This window comes from Macaca mulatta, chromosome 15 (assembly GCF_049350105.2).
Source record: "Macaca mulatta isolate MMU2019108-1 chromosome 15, T2T-MMU8v2.0, whole genome shotgun sequence".
NCBI classification, from domain to species: domain Eukaryota; kingdom Metazoa; phylum Chordata; class Mammalia; order Primates; family Cercopithecidae; genus Macaca; species Macaca mulatta.
This window is the reverse complement of record NC_133420.1, coordinates 101,248,274-101,269,092: the sequence shown is the minus strand read 5'-3', so window position 1 is coordinate 101,269,092 and position 20,819 is coordinate 101,248,274. Positions and strand designations below refer to the sequence as shown.

General features: G+C 40.9%; 1 protein-coding gene across 2 annotated transcripts in view; it reads right to left on the bottom strand.

Moving 5' to 3' along the window:
- Window positions 1-2,788, bottom strand: part of SMC5 (structural maintenance of chromosomes 5) — a 104,574-nt gene extending 101,786 nt beyond the window's left edge. For both annotated transcript variants that reach the window (XM_015117868.3, XM_015117869.3), the window contains exon 1: window positions 2,501-2,788. In XM_015117868.3, coding sequence (XP_014973354.2) covers window positions 2,501-2,685 — 185 coding nt within the window. In that variant the 5' untranslated portion in view covers window positions 2,686-2,788. The remainder of the gene's footprint in view (window positions 1-2,500) is intronic.
- Window positions 2,789-20,819: the final 18,031 nt, after the last annotated feature.

The window sequence follows — 20,819 nt, the reverse complement described above, 5'->3', positions numbered from 1 at the left end:
CTTTGAGTCCTTCCTCGTTTCACCCTTAAAAGCAGGCATTCTCCCAAGACCCTGTACATGGTCTTCTAGTCCTTCAATTTATAATTCCTATTGAGCAATCATAACCAGTTCTGCAACTTCATCAATCACCTGTATGCATGACTCCCAAATCTCTCATCCGTTCATACTTTCCTCTAAGCTCCAGACTCTTATATTCTGCCTATAGAACATCTCTCTTAGATACTCCAAAGGAAACTTCAAATCACAGGATCTAAGAGGCATTTATTATTCTCCTCAAACTGCTCTCTCTTCTGAATAGCATCTGACCAATTAGCTAAGGCAAACACCTGGGAAAAATGCTGCATTCCTCCCTTTCCCCCATGCCTCAATTATTCTGTAGCTGGATCCTGCCAAATCTCATTCCTTCACACTCTGATCATCTCTTGCCTTCGTATTGTCTTTTTGCTTCCAATCTTGCACCCTTTCTAAATCATCCTCCACAGTGCTTCCAGAATAACATAAAACACATGTCATTCCCTGTTGAAAACACACCGTGGCTGCCTACAGGATGCTGCTGGAACTTCTTAGCATAGTAAACATACAGGTCTCTCAATGGTTGCTTACCCTGTCCAAATACTCACTCACATCCTATCCTCTTGCCTTACTAAAACACTTGACACTTTCTAAATATACCAAACTATTTCAGACAGTTCCTTCTGTCTTCAATGCTCTTCACTTCTTTTAAGACTTTCCTATCTTCTCAGGCGGGTGCAGTGGCTCACGCCTGTAATCCCAGCACTTTGGGAGGCCGAGGTGAGTTGCTTGAGCCCAGAAGTTCGAGACTTGCCTGGGCAACATGGTGACACCCCATCTCTACAAAAAATTTTTAAAACATTAGCCAGGTATGGTATGCGCCTATAGTCCCAGCTACCTGAAAGGCTGAGGTAGGAGGATCACTTGAGAAGGGGAGGTACAGGCTTCACTGAGCCCTGATCATGCCACTGAGCTCCAGCGTGGGCAACAGAGCAAGAACAAAGACTTTCATATCTTCTCTACAAAGCCCTTTCTCATACTCGTGGACAAAACTAACCACTTCATCCTTTGTGAAGGATCCTGATATATATGTTGTTATGGTATCTAACTCATTTGATTACATTTATCTTTCCTGATCTGGATTCAAATAGCAATGCAACTACTTAACAGCTGTGTAAAACTGGGCAAAACAACCTACTGAGCTTCTTTCAGCAATGGAAATTATCAAGATAGAGTTGTTATGAAGAAAGAATGAGTGCACTGTGTACCTGGCACACAACAGGTGCCTGAAAACAAAAAAGGTAGTATTGTTAAAATACAATTCTGTTATCCTTATGCCACTATGTGCAAGTTTAAAAAAGACTTCAGGCCGGACACGGTGGCTCACGCCTATAATCCCAGCACCATGGGGGCGTGCAGATCCCCTGAAGTCAAAAGTTCCAGATCAGCCTGGTCAGCATGGTGAAACCCCGTGTCTACTAAAAATACAACAACAACAACAAAAAAATTGCTGGGCGTGGTGGGGGGTGCCTGTAATCCCAGCTACTCGGTGAGGCAGGAGAATCGCTTGAAACTGGGAGGCGGAGGTTGCAGTGGGCCGAGATTGCGCCACTATCCTCCAGCCCGGACGACAGTATGAGATTCCGTCTCAAAAACAAAAATTAGCCGGGCGTGGTGGCGCGCACCTACAGTCCCAGCTACTCGGGAGGCTGACCCAGGAGCCTGAAACCGAGAGGCAGAAGTTGCAGCGGGCCGAGGTAGCGCCACAGCACTCCATCCACCGTGGGCGACAAGAGCGAAACTCCGTCTCAAAAAAAAAAAAAGACGACTTGGAACAGATTCACTGTGAGGTGCTAGGCAAATACATGATATATTTAAAACTTACTAAATTCTAAAGTGATAACTAGTTGTCTGAAGGAGAGAGGGAGGAACCAGGGAAGAAAGCTGGGTTTAGAGGGGTCAAGGGGTCAAGGGTCAAGATCCAACAATTGCCAGGAAGGTTTAATTTTTTTGTACTTGTAACCTCCCATCCCAAACAACCTTTACCGTCTTATCTACTCCTCTGTGGCAAATGCCTACCCTAAGAATCTGCCACAGCATCCCCACCACGCCGAATTAACTGTTGCCTCCTCGTAAATTCCCGGGGACAATACTTCTGTGAATTACAGACCAGGGCCGCTATGGATCGCGACTCCCAGCGGGCAGAGACCTACTCCCTCGTACAACTACTACCTGCTACAAGACGCTTTTGGAAAACCTTGGCGGACTAAATTTAAAAACCACATCACGTAAGGCACACATCTACATCATACACGTCAATCTCCACAGCCTTCGTAGAAAAATCCTCATGGGAACCCCGGCACGAATTCAAGGCCAGACCCACAAGCCAGGTACACACCCACACGCCCACGCCCGCGCGCAGCCGGCGCCCCGGGGCCTGCTGGACCGCACGCCTCCACACCCGCGGCGCGGCCTCCCGGCCACTCACAGGAAGTTCTCCATCGAGATACGGACGATAGAGCCCTCCACGAAAGGCCCGGACGACTGCACCAGCGGCAGCTGCGGGGCCGGATTCTTCCTCTTGCTCGGGACCTCCGACGAAGGGTCTCTCGGGAGAGCTCTCTTGGAAGCCTGGGGGCTTGGAGTTGACGTCTTCTTGCTTGGAGTCGCCATCCTGGCTTTCTCAGCGCCCCACAGCGACTTCCGTTCCCACCGTCCGGCAGCCCAGGCGCCCAAGCGCCCCAGCGCCCGGCTCCCGCGCGAACTGCCGCGAACTGCTCCCGCGCGCTCGCTCCCGCGATCTCGCGCCGCGCCTGCGCAGTTCAGATCCGGAGCGTCAGCGGGCCCACCCAGCGCCTCCTGCTCTCCGCCTCGCAGAACTAGGGCCCGACTAAGGGCGGAGCAGCAGACGGGACTGAGTGGGGACCTCGGGGGACGTGGCAACGGGAGTTTCTTCTCTGTATATTTCAGCATTCAGATCCTTTTTTTTTTTTTCCACTCAGGAAAAGATGTCAATTGCATTTAGTATTTTGAAAGCCACTTTATTGCTTCCCGAGCCTCAGTCATGTGTGGTGGGAGGCAGCTGTGGGGGGCACCAGGGGCGTCCAGGGCCGCCAAGGCCAGGGGTACGTTAGGCCCTGCTTGCTCCCACCCCTTCCAGGTGCCCGCCTGAGAGCTCCCGGGCACGCCCATCCTTGGCTCTTCGTCCTCTTGGTTTTCTTCCCCGTTGCTTCAAATCAGGTCCCTGTCTCAAAAACCCCGAAAAAGAAATACTCTCAAATAACTCTGCCCGACGCTCCGTGAAGGCATCGTGCTAGGCGTTCTCAAACTCGTGGAACGACTACACTGCACAGGTTATCCTCATTGCTTCTCTGCTCCTTGCCTCCTAATTCTCTGGTTAAACTTCCGCCCCCGAAGTTTCTAGAAATCCCTGAGCTAGAATGCGCAGCCTTCATTAACAGGGTGGTTCTGCTTCCGTCTGCTCACATTCATCTAGTAAGCCCTCGCATTAAAGAGGAGGCGGCGCACCGAGGCCTGCCTAGATCTTTCCTTCAACTAATAATGTCTAACCTACAAGAAACTGGAGCCGTGGCAGTTTAGAAGCCTGCCAAGGTTGCATCCCTGGGAACTTATTTTCTGTTGTGGGAGACAGGAAAAGAACAAGTGAATCAACTGAAATTAAAAAATTCCAACTTAAAGCTGTTGGAACTTGAAATTATTCAGAGCCTTGCGAAGAATGTGGCTACGGGGCCTGAGTCCTATGGCGTACAGCTGCAATGTCTGCCTTGTTTTTTCCTGTAAATAATCAGGAAGACCAAACAGAGACAGAGGTAAGACCCCCTCAGATCACTATCCCTCTTCATAGATTAATATAGTTATCCTCCTTGGAATGGAGATATCTATAACTAATCTAGTCGCTGTGTTTTATGCTTTGGTCTTGTATTGAAAATGTACTCCTGCTGAACCTTCTCTGCTTCTGCCTACGTAAATGAAACCTTAACTTCACTTTGGAACATTGACCTTATTTGTTTGGAGTTGGTGTTTCCAGGTGGCTGTCCTCAAGCTTTGCGTTAGAATAAACTCTACTTAATGTTATTTTATAAATTTCACTACTTAAGGTTGACACAACAAATGATTAGGATAATTTCAGACTGTGACAGGTGTTAGGAAGAAAACAAAATGAACCTGATGGGTGGGAGGTACGGAAGGTCTCTTAGAGGTGGTGATGTTTAAGATAAACCCTGAAGGACAAGAGGAAACTGTGGCATCTGAGAAAAGAGCACCCCAGGCAAAAGAATTTTGCTGGAACATTCCAGTAAGGACGAAAGCTCTGAGGTGGGAAGGCCCGTGTGGCTGCAGAGCAGTGAACAAGGTTGCATAGCAGAACCTTGTCCATCGTGGAAAAGCCCGAATTTTATTTTTAAAGCAGTGGAAAGCCATTGCATAGTTTTAAGCAGGAGAGGGCCATGATCTGATTAAAACTTTTATTTTTTATTTTTTTATTTGTTTTTTTCTTGAGACAGTCTCACCCAGTTTCCCAGGCTGAGAGTGCAGTAGTGCCACCTCAGCTCACTGCAACCACTGCCTCCCTGGTTCAAGCGATTCACCTGCCTCAACCTCCTGAATAGTTGGGATTACAGGCGCATGCCACCACGTCTGGCTAATTTTTGTATTTTTAGTAGAGACGGGCTTTCACCATTTTGACCAGGCTGGTCTGTAACTCCTGACCTTGAGTGATCCGCCCTCCTCAGCGTCCCGAAGTGCTGGCATTACAGGCATGAACCACAGTGCCTGGCCTTAAAATTTTAAAATAATCATTCTGGTTGCTGCGTGGAAAATGGATTAGAGGGAACCAAATGTGGAAGTGGAAGGCCACTTAGAAAGCTGTTACAGTAGAACCCTGATTCCTGACTCCTACAACAAAGCTCCTTTTCCAGGTCCCTGCTTCTTCCTCTCACAGAAGGACTCTGCTCTCTCCAAAAGTTATAACAGAAAAAATTAGAGTAAGTAAAAAGCATGTGAACTTGTAGTTACTGGAAATTTTCTTAAATGCAAATGAAAATGAGAGAGACGGAAAGGAAAATCATGAAAAAATTCAGACTGCAGAAGCAGCCTGCCTGAAAAGTCACAGCAACAGGCAAAAAATAAAACAACCTTAGGAAAACCTCAGGTTGCACCTGGACAGATAGACAGCTCTAAACACAGATAAACAAGCACAGAAGGAGTGGGGGAGTCTCGACTTCATACTCATACAATGGGCCCCAGTAAAAACTGGGGGCCTTAATAAGTACATTCCTTTCCCTTTAGGCACACTAAGATAGGGAAGCTAGAAACTTATGCAGGGAGGGTGGGGGGGAGGTCTGCAGCTGCAAAAAAATATCTGGGAACAGACACAGAAGCTTAAGCGACACAAAGCACAGAGCAACACAAACTAAAAGCCTGCTTATGTGATCAAGGAATTGGGTAAAGGCTGATAGAAACTCTGCTCTATGCGGGTAGCACACCTGGTCCCAACTAAATCTTCAGGCCCTAGGAAAATAAGACACCCTCTCCTCAGTAATCCGTTTATAAAAACCCTGACGTCTTTACTACAACTTGGTAGTCCACTCCGACTGCCCTCTCCAATGTGGAGAGGAGCTTTTCTTTCTTTCACTCTAATAACTTTTGCTGCAACCCCACCTTTGTGTCCATGTTCCTTAATTTTCTTGGACATAAGGACGAAGAACCCAGGGTACTAATTCAGACAATGAGAAACTGCTACGTTAAGGTGCATTGGTGAGACTGCAACAAAAATAAAGAATAATTTTTAAACTGTTCAAATGGCGAGCAGTAATGAAAAAACTCAGTGCTCAGGAGAGCACAATACTGTCCTTCACTGCATTGCTAGCATGAATTTTTTGGAAAGTAAAGGTTCTGCTTCAAGAACTAGAAAAGTCAGATTGTTTGATGAAGTACTTACATTTAGGGGAGTCTACCCTGATACATAAGAATTATAGACATTAGTAATGGGAGCTGAGGGCAGGGAGCTAGTCATCATTTTTGTACAATGATCAGCCCTTTTTCTTCCTTCCCTTTTTTGGCAATCAATAGCAACATTTATTTCCTAGATCCCACAGGAGAGGGGTAAGGAGCCAAGAAATCCCGCATTATAAGATTTGCAGCCTCTGAAGTAGCTGTGTAAATAGCATGATTAAATAATTTCAGGTTTTCTCTGTCTTCTTGAGTCAGTTTTAATAGGTTGTGTTTTTCAAGTAATTTGTCCATTTCATCTAAGTTGTCAAATTTATTACATGAAGTTATGTGTTAATATCCATTAATGTTTGTAGCATCTGTGGTGATGCTTCCTCTTTCACACTGATACTGTTAAGTTGTTCATTTCTTCCTCTCATTTCTTAATCTAGTAGAGGTGACGTATGTTTCATTAATCTTTTTAAAGGAACAACCTGTTGATTTTTGCTATTGTTGGCTTTTGATTTCATAATTTCTACTTATCTTTGTAATTAACTTTCTGTTAAAGTTTAATTCGTTCTTTCCCCTCCAGCTTTTTAAAATTTGTTCTTTCCCCCTCAGCTTTTTAAAAATTATTTTTTGAATATATATGTTTGTACATATTAATGCGTTACATGTGCAATTTTGTTACATGCATAGGCGATGTAATAATTAACTCAGGGTATTTATAATGTCTATGTGATGGGTCCCTTTCAAATCTTCTAGCTATTTTGAAAAATACAATAGATAATTGTTAACTATAGTCAGTCTACTGTGCTATCAAACATTAGAATGTATTCCTTCTATGTGATTAGTCTTTAGTGAACTAATCGAATTGTGTTTCTAAACTTGAAATTTGAGAATGAGTTCCTGAACTTGTGATGACTCCACAAATGTAGACGCTCTACAAGTTTTAAAGCTACTCAGTCATGCTGTAATGCCATCCTTTTAAAAAGGAAATGTTACTGGTTTTAGCTCTGGTTACCATAGCAACACGTGTTAAATGCAGAAAATTTGGGAAAACACACAGAAAAACAAACACATGCAAAGGAAAAACTTATAATTTCTCTACCCGGACTAATCATTGTTAAAATTTTGGTGTGTATTTTGACATATTTTTTTCTTGTATACTTGTACATATGGTATGCGCCTTTTGTTTTAAAAAAGGATGATACTGGCCGGGCGCAGTGGCTCAAGCCTGTGATCCCAGCACTTTGGGAGGCCGAGACGGGCGGATCACAAGGTCAGGAGATGAAGACCATCCTGGCTAACACGGTGAAACCCCGTCTCTACTAAAAAATACAAAAAACTAGCTGGGCCAGGTGGCGGGCGCCTGTAGTCCCAGCTACTCGGGAGGCTGAGGCTGGAGAATGGCGTAAACCCGGGAGGCGGAGCTTGCAGTGAGCTGAGATCTGGCCAGTGCACTCCAGCTTGGGCAACAGAGCGAGACTCCGTCTCAAAAAAAAAAAAAAAAAAAAAAAGGATGATACTGCACAAATTGTACTATATATACCTCTTTCCCCCACTTAATATATTATGAATAACTTTCCTTGCCATTAACTATTTTTCTGTGATGTAGTTTTAAGTAATCACATAGTATTCCATTAAACAAATGTACCATTCTTGATTTAAATATTTCTCTTTTTTGGATTCTGTATGACTGGAAGTTAGCATGAACCAAAGATGCTCTGGCAAACTATACTAGCTCAGTGCTTTTTAACACTTTGAAAATTTCATGCCCCTGTCAGAGTATACACATTATCTTGCCACATCTCGATTATTTAATTCCACTTTTGCAAACCATCTTGAAAGAGGTGGTTTTAACAAGGCAGAGAGAGATCTTTGGAAATAAAATATCAATTAACCTGAATTTGATGCTAATTAACGAGTGAGCCACAACAGAGCCAATGCTACTTTTCAGGGCTTAAAGTCAGTCATCAGCTAATAGGCATGGCAAAGCAATTGTATTTAATTTTCTACTGACCAAAGAGTAAGTAAGCAGGGCCATTTTGAGTGACAGCCTTCCAATTCTGCAGGAACTTTAAAAACTGACACAAATAAAAAGTTGACAGAAATCGGCAGGGTCAAGGATTATACATATATTTCACCTCACTGTCACAATACACTGTTTTAATACTTTTGGGTTGGGCTGCTCTAAGAAAATACCATAGACTGTGTAGCTTATAAAAATAGAAATTTATTTCTAGCAGTTCTAGAGCTTGAGAGGTCCAAGATCAAGGAACCAGCAGATTTGGTGTCTGGTGAGGGCTTACATCCTCATAGACAGTGCCTTCTCACTGTGTCCTACCATGGGGGAGAGGAAGAGCTTTCGTCTCTGTAGCCTCTTATAAGGGCACTGATCCTATTTATGGGGGCTCTGCCCTCATGACCTAATCACTTCCCAAAGCTCCCACCTCCTAATACCATCATAATGGGGGTTAAGTTTCAACATATAAATTTTGAAGGGACACAAACATTCAGACCATAACAACTATCTTCTATGGTCTCTTTTTTGGCTTCACTCCAAGCTCTTGATAATGGTGCCACAAGAAATCGGAACAAAGATGCATGTAATAGAACCCCGTGAGACCATCTCTAACTGAGGGCATATTACTTTTGCTTTTGGAAAACTCATAAAGTGAATAAGTGAACCCTCATGGCCTGAAAGGGAGGGAAGAAGGCAGATGCTAAAACTCAAGTCCTTGGTACCCAGGACCAAGTCCCATTCCATCCCCGCCACCTGCACCTCCCAAACACTGAACAAAACCACACACTTTCTAAACAACCTTGTTAAAGAATTGGTGGAACAGATCTAGGCAGGGATTAGGGGTCTGAGGAAAACTAGTGCCCCTCCCACAGGGGAACTAAAACCCCATACAGCAGACTTCTGCTGGAGATAGGAATAGCTTCTAAAGTTTTTCATTTTTAAACATTTGTTTCACACATCATACAAAAGTTTAAAATGATCAAAATGTCTGCCGCTTCTTACTGTAGTAGTATTAACATTGGAACTGGTTGTAGTAATAGCTAATACAACAGCGTTTACCACACACCAGCTATGGTTCTAAGCACCTTTACTGATTTCATTTCTATATGCTGGATCAATGTCTCAACAGACTGGTCTCTTTCTAAAATTCCTATTTATTGGGTGCAGAAACCGATGGAAAGATTCAAAAAAATCATCAGAATTAATGTAACACTTCAAGTGTTCTTTGTGATGTGTTACAATAGAGAGCCTAAAGATGAATGGACCTTCATCTCTTTCAAGGATAGAAAATGAGAAAACAGTATTAAATTGTTCCAGAAGAACTGACCTTCAGTTTCAGAAAGATCATGAATGAGTTGCTAAAGCACTGTGTAATCTCCTTTCCTGGAGGTCTGTGCTTTCTGAACTCACAGCCCTTCTTACCCAATGAAGGCCAGGAACATAAGCAGAGCCCTAGGAGGACGTCAGGAGTGGGCGAGTGTTTCTTCTCCTACCCTATTACTTCCCAAAGGAAAGAAAATTGGTAGTTGTCAGAACTGGTAAGACTTCAGAAACCAGCTACCTAAATTATAAAATGAGTCTTTTGGAATCAGTCTCCTAGAGTGATACTTTCATCCCAGCATTGTTCTAACAAGCTAGGATGCTGCTGAGCTCCCCCAGAAACAGGCTGGTTTTAAGTTCTCATTTCCACTGCTTTCATTAGTAGACATAATTTTTTTTAGAATTAAAATTATTTTCGCTTTTTTGTTATTATTTTAGGGAATTTGAAAATCCAGAAAGCACAGAGCAGAAACCAATCACCACTCATCCACATTCCTACAATCAAAAAAATTAACACATGGCAATTTGACATTTCTTCTAGTTTTTTTTTTTTTTCTTTCCTATGATCTACTTTTAAAAAAATTACATGTGGGGCTGGGCGCAGTGGCTCATGCTTGTAATCCCAGCACTTTGGGAGGCAGGTGGATCACTTGAGGCCAGGAGTTCAAGACCAGCCTGGCCAACATGGCGAAACCCTGTCTCTACTAAAACTACAAAAAAATTAGCTGGGCGTGGTGGCATGTGCCTATGGTCCCAGCTACTCAGGAGGCTGAGGCATGAGAATTGCTTGAACCCAGGAGGTAGAGGTCGCAGTGAGCCGAGATTGTGCCACTGCACTCCAGCCTGGGCAACAGAGCGAGACTCTGCTTCAAAATAAAAAATTACGTGTGAAACATATGACTACGTTCCCTTTTTAAAAGCGAGAATAATACAAATAAAACTAGTGCATTTGACATTTATCTCTCAGTCTTTTTTCTTTATCCTTCATCCTCCAGAGTTAACTACTCTTATGCGCTTGTGCAGTGTATAATGTCCTTTCAGGCCATTTTTATATTTTACATGCATTTTTTCTATAGAGAATATGTAGTAATATTTTGAGTACAAACGTATTACATAAACACAATGTATTAAATACATACATAAATGTATAAAAATACACTAAGAATAGTTTTACAGTTTGATTTTATATTAAAAAGTATATATTTTGACGTGTGTCCATGTTGATACATATAAATCTAGTTCCCTTTTATTGCTTTTTTTATGAGTATATGACAGTTTTTATATGAGTATATGACACTTTATCCATTACTCTACTGATTTAACATATAGATTGCTTCCAGTTTTTTATTTTTACAGTGTTTCAGGGATATGTCTTTATGTACATGTGCAACCATTTCTGTAGGATAGATACCAAGGTTTAGAATTGCTAGACTGTATACCACACTTATTAATCTCCTTCAGTTTCTTGGTATTGTGGATGATATTGCTTGTGGCAAGTTTCTTGGTAACTGATAATTTGAGAATTATATCAGTACAGGCCTGACTCAGTGACTCGTGCCTGTAATCTTAGCACTTCGGGAGGCCAAGGAGGGTGAATTGCTTGAGCCCAGGAGTTGGAGTCCAGCCTGGGCAACATGGCAAAAACCTCGTCTCTACTAAAAGTGAAAAATTGTGGCTGGGCACGGTGGTTCACACCTGTAATCCCAGCTCTTAGGGAGGCAGAGGCAGGAGGATAGCCTGAGCCCAGGAGTTTGAGACCTGCCTGGGCAATACAGCAAGACCCATTTGACACAAAAAAGAAAAACACAAAAACTGAGGGGGGAGGATCACCTGAGCCTGGGGAGGTCAAGGCTGCAGTGGGCCATGATGACACCACTACACTACAGCCTGGGTAACAGAGCAATACCTGGTTTAAAAAAAAAAAATTCTATCAGAACACAATCTCTCTCATTTCCTCTCTCTACCATTGTCTTTAGTTCATCTCTCTCTCTTTTTGTCCCCATCTGTCTCGCTTCCTCTCTCTACCATTGTATTTAGTTGGTCTCCCTCTGTGTGTATGTGTATGTCTCTGTCTCTGTCTCTCTTTCCCTCCCATGCACCTGCATATACACCTACAGACACACATATCCCACTGCTTCACAGTGTCCTTTCTTTCCTCCACCATATTTTGGTTCTCTGGGGACTGAAGCTTATATAATTTTTGAAGTATCCTCTGAAAAAAGACAAAATTACAAGTACAAATTCTGATTATTCAAATGGGAGAAGAACTCACACCCTCAGCACTATTAACATTTGGAGTTAGCTAGAGTTCTTTGTTGGGGGAAGTGAGGCACTGTCTTGTGCATTGCAGGATGTTCAACCGCATCCCTGACCTCCACTCACTAGATGTCAGTAGCACCTCCCTTATTTTGACAACCTAAAATGTCCCAGATATTTTCAAATGTCCCTTAAGGGGTAAAATTGCCCTCAGTTGAGAACCATTGCTCTAATTCTACCCATTCTTTTGGCATATAGAAAAAGAACACTCTCCAGTTCCTCTTATGAGTCTAACTTTGTCTAAAATCTGATAAGGAAATTAAAATAAATGAAAATGTTCTGTTACTCTTACTTTATGAACATATGTGAAAATATCTAGCAGTGTCCAAAAAAAAAATATAACATGACCTGAGTTCATTGAAGGAATTCAAGGTTGATTAAATACAAGCAAGTCAAATCAATTAATGTAATTCTTCGTATGAAAAGATTAAAGGAGAGATTAAAGGAGAAAAAGCATTCAATTTTTTTAAAGCAAGGCTATTATATTGTATTATATACATAATATATATATTCAGAATGGGAGAAGGAGTTGGAGTCCAGCCTGGGCAACATGGCAAATATATATATATATTATGTATATTATGTAATATATAATATATAATAATATGCATTATTTATTATACCTACTATAAATATATAATTTCAATAACCTTTGAGGTACAAGTAGCTTTTTATTACATGCATGTATTGTACAGTGGTGACATCTGAGATTTTAGTGCACTCATCACCTGAGTAGTGTACATTGTACCCAATATGCAGTTTGTCACCAGGCTGGAGAGCAGTGGCACGGTCTCAGCTCACTGTAGCCTCAACCTCCTGAGCTTAAGCAGTCCTCCCACCACAGCCCCCGCAAGTAGCTGGGACTACAGGCTTGTGCCACCACACCTGGCTAATTTTTTTGTATTTTTTGTAGAGACGGAGTTTTGCCATGTTGCCCAGGCTGGTCTCCAGTTCCTAAGTTAAAGTGATCTGCCTGCCTCGGCCTCCCAAAATGCTAGGATTACAGGCATGAGCCACTGTGCCCAGCCTATATGCAGCTTTTTATCCCTCACCTGTCTCCCACTCTCCTCTTTCTGAGTCTCCGAAGTTCATTTTACCACTCTGCATGCTTTTGCATACCCATACCTTAGCTCCCACTTATAAGTGAGAACACTCTGTATTTGATTTTCCATTACTGAGTTAATTCACTTAGAGTAATGGCCTCTAGCTCCATCCAAGTTGCTGGAGAAGACATTATTTTGTTTTTCTTATGCTGAATAGTATTCTATGGTGTATATATACCACATTTTATTTTTCCAATCATTGATTGATAGACACTTAGGTTGGTTTCATATCTTTGCAATTGTGAACATTCAATAATTTTCAACACACATTCATGGTTAATATTTCTAGGAAACTATGCATAGAAGAAAACTTTCTTTAACCAATAAAAGGCAACTTCAAAAACATTCAGAAAACTCATATTCAGTGACGATTTTTTTTTTTTTTTTTTTTTTTGAGGCGATGTCTCCCTCTATCGCCCAGGCTAGAGTGCAGTGGCGCAATCTCGGCTCACTGCAAGCTCCGCCTCCCGGGTTCACGCCATTCTCCTGCCTCAGCCTCCTGAGTAGCTGGGACTACAGGCGCCCGCCACCACGCCCGGCTAATTTTGTTTTTTTGTATTTTTAGTAGAGACGGGGTTTCACCGTGTTAGCCAGGATGCTCTCGATCTCCTGACCTTGTGATCCGCCCACCTCGGCCTCCCAAAGTACTGGGATTACAGGCATGAGCCACTGCGCCCAGCCAGTGACGAATTTTTTAGAAATATTTTCTTTAGTTTAAGAACGTTAAAGATGATACTATCACTACTTCTGTTGAGCACTGCATTGAATATCTTAGCCTGCCAAATAAATGAAGAACATAGGATAGAAGAGTTGAAAAGGAAAACCCAGGCTTGGCACGGTGACTCACACCGGTAACCTCACACTTTGGGAGGCCAAGGTGGGCAGATCACCTGAGGTCAAGAGTTTGAGACCAGCTTGGCCAACACGGCGGAACCCTGTCTCTACTAAAAATACAATAATTAGCCTGGCGCAGTGGCATGCTCCTGTAATCTCAGCTACTTGGGAGGCTGAGTTAGGAGAACTGCTTGAACCTGGGAGGTGGAGGTTGCAGTAAGAGGAGATCTGGCCACTGCACTCCAGCCTGGATGACAAAGCGAGACTCTGTCTCAAAAAAAAAAAAAAAGGAAAAACCAAAACTTGTCTTGCTAAGAAGTCTGACCTAATAGCAAAAGAAAACTGTGGTAAGCAGAATAATGCTTCCTGCAAAGTTGTCCACATCCTAATCCTCTAAACTTATGAATTTTCAGGTTGATCTGTATCATTTAAAACAAACAGAAGCATAGTATATGGAATATTAGATAATTCCTATGAATCTGTAGGAAAAAACCACAAAACAAAACAATAAACAAAAAAACCCAGATAAGCCAGTAGGTAAATAGACAAAATAAGCATTTTTGCCCAAGGTGAAATGTGAATGGTCATGGAATATATGAAAATATACTCAATTTCATTAATACTTAGATAAATGCAAATTAAAACCTCCATGAAATACATTTTCACCATTATCAGATAGGCAAAAATTAAAAAGTTGGACACTAACAAGTTTTGGCACATAAGTATATTGGTAAGGGTAGCGTGGATTAGTGCAGCCAGTGGGAAACAGTTTTTTATCATTTGGTAAAGTGTACATATCCTACAAATCAGCAATGTATATACTAGATATATAACCTAAAGAAATTCTTTCACATGGGTACCTGGGTACCTATAAAAGAGTCTTTTAGCACAGTGATTCACAGTAGCAAAAATCTAGAAACAACTCAAATATTTATCAACAGTAGAATGGATTCATAAACTGCAGTATAATCATTTGATGAAGTACCATACCATAGTGAATATTAATTAACTACAGCTAGAAATTCAACATAACTAAATCTCAAAAGTATAATCTTAAGCAAAAAAAGATGAGTTATAGATGAATATATATACAATGATTTTATCTGAACATTCTTTTAAAAACCAAAACTAAACAATGTATTGTTAGGATGCATATATAAGAGTTAGGACTACATAAGAAGAAGTTAAAAAAAAAAAAAAAAGATTAACATGAATTTTAAGAACATGCTTACCTCTCTGGCAGAGGAAAGGATATGTGATTTGGGAGTAGTACACAGCTTCTAAATTGTTGGTAATGTTCTATTTCTCATGCTGTATCAATGTTATGTGAGTGCTCATTTGATTACTATTCCTTAAAATATACATACATTTTATCTACACACTTTTACAGTTATGTTTCACGTAAAAGGTAAAACATTTTCAATGGGAAAAAAGAAAATCTTTAATATATCCATGTATTTTACCATATTAATGGATCAAAGGGAAGAAATCACTATCTCAATATGTGCAAATAAACATCTAATAAAGTTCAATGTCTATTTGTAATAAACTCTTAGAAAACTAGGAATGAGACTGAGGTTTCTTAACTTGATAAGTGCTATGTATCAAAAACCTAGAGCATGAATTATAATTAATGAAGATACTTTGCATTCATTCTAGTTAAGATCAAAAGAAAGATATCACAATCCCCACTGCTGAAGATCCTAGATAATGCTCTAAAATGAGAAAAAGTCATTAAGAGATTTAAAGATTCTGTGCTGGTTTTTCTCTGCTCACACTTACTTATCTCTTGTTTGTCCCTCAACCTGCGCTATGCCCTGGGAGCCTGATTTCTCTGGCCAGTCACATCTAGGCTTGCTTGCCCCTCTGACTCTGATTGGCTGGTGGGAGACTCTAGCAGGAGACTGGAGGGTGACTGCATTTGGGTAGTGGCTGAGTTCTACCTCCTTTGGCCACAGTCCCCATTACACAACACTTTTTCCATGGCTACAACTCTTCCTGGGCATGGTAACAACTTCCTTGACTCTTCAGGGCTACCTTCTAGCTGCCACATAAAATGCAAATAAAAAACAAGACATGAGAATAGCCTGGTATTCTCAACTCACATCAGAAACTGAGAATGCTCATGGAATGTTTGAAGCCCCAGTAAAAGGCTTTTAGGGTAGGGGTCTCCTTTGCATGCTATCTAATGCCTGAGGTGCTTGCACAAATTATTCTTTCCCTTTTAGATGTTTTTTTTTTTTTAATTTAATTAATGTTGTTTATATTTCCTTCTTTTTTATTTTCTTTAGATTTTATGTTCTTTTTCTAATGTTTTGAGTTGGATGCTTGTCTGAATAGTTTTTTTTCTGTCTTAATTTTTTTTATTATACTTTAAGTCCTAGGGTACGTGTGCACAACGTGCAGGTATAATACATAGGTATACATATGCCATACTGGTTTGCTGAACCGATCAACTCATCATTTACATTAGGTATTTCTCCTAATGCTATACCTCCCCAGGCCCCCACCCCCCGGCAGGCCCCTGTGTGTAATGTGCCCCGCCCTGTGTCCAAGTGTTCTTATTGTTCAGTTCACACCTATGAGTGAGAACATGCGGTGTTTGGTTTTCTGTCCTTGTGATACTTTGCGGAGAATGATGGTTTCCAGCGTCATCCATGTCCCTGCAAAGGACATGAAGTCATCCTTTTTTATGGCTTCATAGTATTCCATGGTGTATATGTGCCACATTTTCTTTATCCAGTCTATCATTGAAAGACATCTGGGTTGGTTCCAAGTCTTTGCTATTGTGAACAGTGCCACAATAAACATACGTGTGCATGTGTCTTTATAGTAGCATGATTTATAATCCTTTGGGTACATACCCAATAATAGGATTGCTGGTCAGATAGTAATTCTAGTTCTAAATCCTTGAGGAATCGCCACACTGTTTTCCACAATGGTTGAACTAATTTACACTCCCACCAACAGTGCAAAAGCGTTCCTGTTTCTCCACATCCTCTCCAGCATCTGTTGTTTCCTGACTTTTTAATGATTGCCATTCTAACTGGCATGAGATGGTATGTCATTGTGATTTTGATTTGTATTTCTCTGATGACCAGTGATGATGAGCATTTTTTCATGTGGCTGTTGGCTGCACAGATGTCTTATTTTGAGAGGTGTCTGTTTATATCCTTTGCCCACTTTTCGATGGGTTTTTTTTTCCTTGTAAATTCGTTTAAGTTTTTGTAGATTCTGGATATTAGCCCTTTGTCAGATAGGTAGATTGCAAAAATTTTCTCCCATTCTGCAGGTTGCCTGTTCACTCTGACAGTAGTTTCTTTTGCCATGCAGAAGCTCTTTAGTTTAATTAGATCCCATTTGTCAATTTTGGCTTTTGTTGCCATTGCTTTTGGTGTTTTAGTCATGAAGTCCTTGCGCATGCCTATGTCCTGAATGGTATTGCCTAGGTTTTCTTCTAGGGTTTTTATGGTTTTAGGTCTTATATTTAAGTCTTTAATCCATCTTGAATTAATTTTTGTACACGATGTAAGGAAGGGATCCAGTTTCAGCTTTCTACGTATGGCTAGCCAGTTTTCCCAGCACCCTTTATTAAATAGGGAATCCTTTCCCCATTTCTTGTTTTTGTCAGGTTTGTCAAAATTCAGATGGTTGTAGATGTGTGGTGTTATTTCTGAGGCCCCTGTTTTGTTCCATTAGTCTATATCTCTGTTTTGGTACCACTACCATGCTGTTTTTGTTACTGTAGCTTGTAGTGTAGTTTGAAGTCAGGTAATGTGATGCCTCCAGCTTTGTTCTTTTGGCTTAGGATTGTCTTGGCAATGCGGGCTCTTTTTTGGTTCCATATGAACTTTAAAGTAGTGTTTTCCAATTCTGTGAAGAAAGTCATTGGTAGCTTGATGGGGTTGGCATTGAATCTATACATTACCTTGGGCAGTATGGCCAATTTCACGATATTGATTCTTCCTATCCATGAGCATGGAATATTCTTACATTTGTTTGTGTCCTCTTTTATTTTGTTGAGCAGTGAGTTGTAGTTCCCCTTGAAGAGGTCCTTCACATCCCTTGTAAGTTTGATTCCTAGGTATTTTGTTCTCTTTGTAGCAGTTGTGAATGGGAGTTCACTCATGATTTGGCTGTCTGTTAATGGTGTATAGCAATGCTTGTGATTGTACACATTGATTTTGTATCCTGAGACTTTGCTAAAGTTGCTTATCAGCTTAAGGAGATTTTGAGCTGAGACAATGGGGTTTTCTAAATATACACTCTTGTCATCTGCAAACAAGGACAATTTGACACCCTCATTTCCTAATTGAATACCTTTTATTTCTTTCTCTTGCATGATTGCCCTGGCCAGAACTTGCAACGCTGTGTCGAATAGGAATGGCGAGAGAGGGCATCCTTGACTTGTGCTGGATTTCAAAGGGAATGCTTCCCGTTTTTGCCCATTCAGTATGATACTGGCTCTGGGTTTGTAATAAAAAGCTCTTATTTTTTTGAGGTATGTCGCATGAATACCCAGTTTATTGAGAGTTTTTAGCATGAAGGGGTGTTGAATTTTATCGCACACCTTTTCTACATGTATGGAGATAATCATGTGGTTTTTGTCATTGCTTCTGTTTATGTGATGGATTACGTTTATTGATTTGCATATGTTGGACCAGCCTTGCATCCCAGTGATGAAGCCGACTTGATCGTGGTAGATAAGCTTTTTGCTGTGCTGCTGGATTCGGTTTGCCAGTATTTTATTGAGGATTTTTGCATCAATGTTCATCAGGTATATTGGTCTAAAATTCTCTTTTTTTTGTTGTGTCTCTGCCAGGCTTTGGTATCAGGATGATATTGGCCTCATAAAATGAGTTAGGGAGGATTCCCTCTTTTTCTATTGTTTGGAATAGAAGTTCCAAATAGTTCAGAAGGAATGGTACCAGCTCCTCTTTGTACCTCTGGTAGAATTTGGCTGTGAATCTGTCTGGTCCTGGAGTTTTTTTGATTGGTAGGCTATTAATTATTGCCTCAATTTCAGAGCCTGTTATTGGTCTATTCAGAGATTCAACTTCTTCCTTGTTTAGTCTAGTCTTGGGAGGGCATATGTGTCCAGGAATTTACCTGTTTCTTCTTAAGTTTCTAGTTTATTTGCACAGAGGTGTTTATAGTATTCTCTGATGGTAGTTTGCATTTCTATGGCATTGGTGGTGGTGTCCCCTTTATCATTTTTTATTGCATCTATTTGATTATTCTGTCTTTTCTTCTTTATCGGTCTTGCTAGAGGTCTATCAATTTTGTTGATCTTTTTAAAAAACCAGCTCCTGGATTCATTGATTTTTTTGAAGGGCTTTTTTGTCTGTCTCTTTCAGTTCTGCTCTGATCTTAGCTATTTCTTGCCTTCTGCTAGATTTTGAATTTGTTTGCTCTTGCTTCTGTAGTTCTTTTAATTGTGATGTTAGGGTGTCAATTTTAGATCTTTCCTTTCTCTTGTGGGCATTTAGTGCTATAAATTTCCCTCTACACACTGCTTTAATTGTGTCCCAGAGATTCTGGTACATTGTGTCTTTGTTCTCATTGATTTTATTTCTGCCTTCATTTCGTTATTTACACAGTAGTCATTCAGGAGCAAGTTGTTCAGTTTCCATGTAGTTGTGCGGTTTTGAGTGAGTTTCTTAATCCTGAGTTCTAATTTGATTGCACTGTGGTCTGAGAGACAGTTTGTTGTCATTGCTGTTCTTTTACATTTGCTGAGGAGTGGTTTACTTCCAACTATGTGGTCAATTTTGGAATGAGTGCGATGTGGTGCTGAGAAGAATGTATGTTCTGTTGATTTGGGGTGGAGAGTTCTTGGGGTGGAGAGTTATCTATTAGGTCTGCTTGTTGCAGAGCTGAGTTCAAGTCCTGGATATCCTTGTTAACTTTCTGTCTCGTTGATCTATCTAATACTGACAATGGGATATTAAATTCTCCCATTACTATTGTGTGGGAGTCTAAGTCTCTTTGTAGGTCTCTAAGGAGTTGCTTTATGAATCTGGTTGTTCCTGTATTGGGTGCATATATATTTAGGATAGTTAGCTCTTCCTGATGAATTGATCCCTTTACCATTATGTAATGGCCTTCTTTGTTTCTTTTGATCTTTGTTGGTTTAAAGTCTGTTTTATCAGAGACTATGATTGCAACCCCTTGTTTTCTTTGCTTTCGATTTCCTTGGTAAATCTTCCTCCATCCCTTTATTTTGAGCCTCTGTGTGTCTTTGCATGTGAGATGGGTCTCCTGAATACAGCACACTGATGTCTTGACTCTATCTAATTTTCTAGTCTGTGTCTTTTAATTGGGGCACTCAGCCCATTTACATTTAAGGTTAATATTGTTATGTGTGAATTTGATCCTGTCATTGTGATGTTTACTGGTTATTTTGCCTGTTAATTGATGCAGTTTCTTCCTAGCATCGATGGTCTTTACAATTTGGGTATCTTTTTCAGTCACTGGTACCAGTTGTTTCTTTCCGTGTTTAATGCTTCCTTCAGGAGCTCTTGTAAGGCAGGCCTGGTGGTGACAAAATCTCTTAGCATTTGCTTGTCTGTAAAGGATTTTATTTCTCCTTCACTTGTGAAGCTTAGTTTGCCTGGATATGAAATTCTGGGTTGAAAATTCTTTTCTTTAAGAATGTTGAATACTGGCCCCCACTCTCTTCTGGCTTGTAGGGTTTCTGCCGAGAGATCTGCTGTTAGTTTGATGGGCTTCCCTTTGTGGGCAACTCAGCTTTTCCCTCTGGCTGCCCTTAACACTTTTTCCTTCATTTCAACCTTGGAGAATCTGACAATTATGTATCTTGGGGTTGCTTTTCTCGAGGAGTATCTTTGTGGTGTTCTCTGTATTTTCTGAATTTGAATGTTAGCCTGTCTTGCTAGGTTGGGGAAGTTTTCCTGGATAATATCCTGCAGAGTGTTTTCCAACTTGGTTCCATTCTCCCCATCACTTTCAGGTACACCAATCAAATGTAGATTTGGCCCTTTCACAGAATCCCATATTTCTTGGAGGCTTTGTTCGTTTCTGTTTACCCTTTTTTTCTAACCTTGTCTTCTTCCTTTATTTCATTAATTTCATCTTCAATCACTGATACTCTTTCTTCCACTTGATCAAATCAGCTATTGAAACTTCTGCATGCATCACGAAGTTCTCGTGCCATGGTTTTCAGCTCCATTGGGTCATTTAAGATCTTCTCTACACTGTTTATTCTAGTTAGCCATTCGTCTAATCTTTTTTCAAGG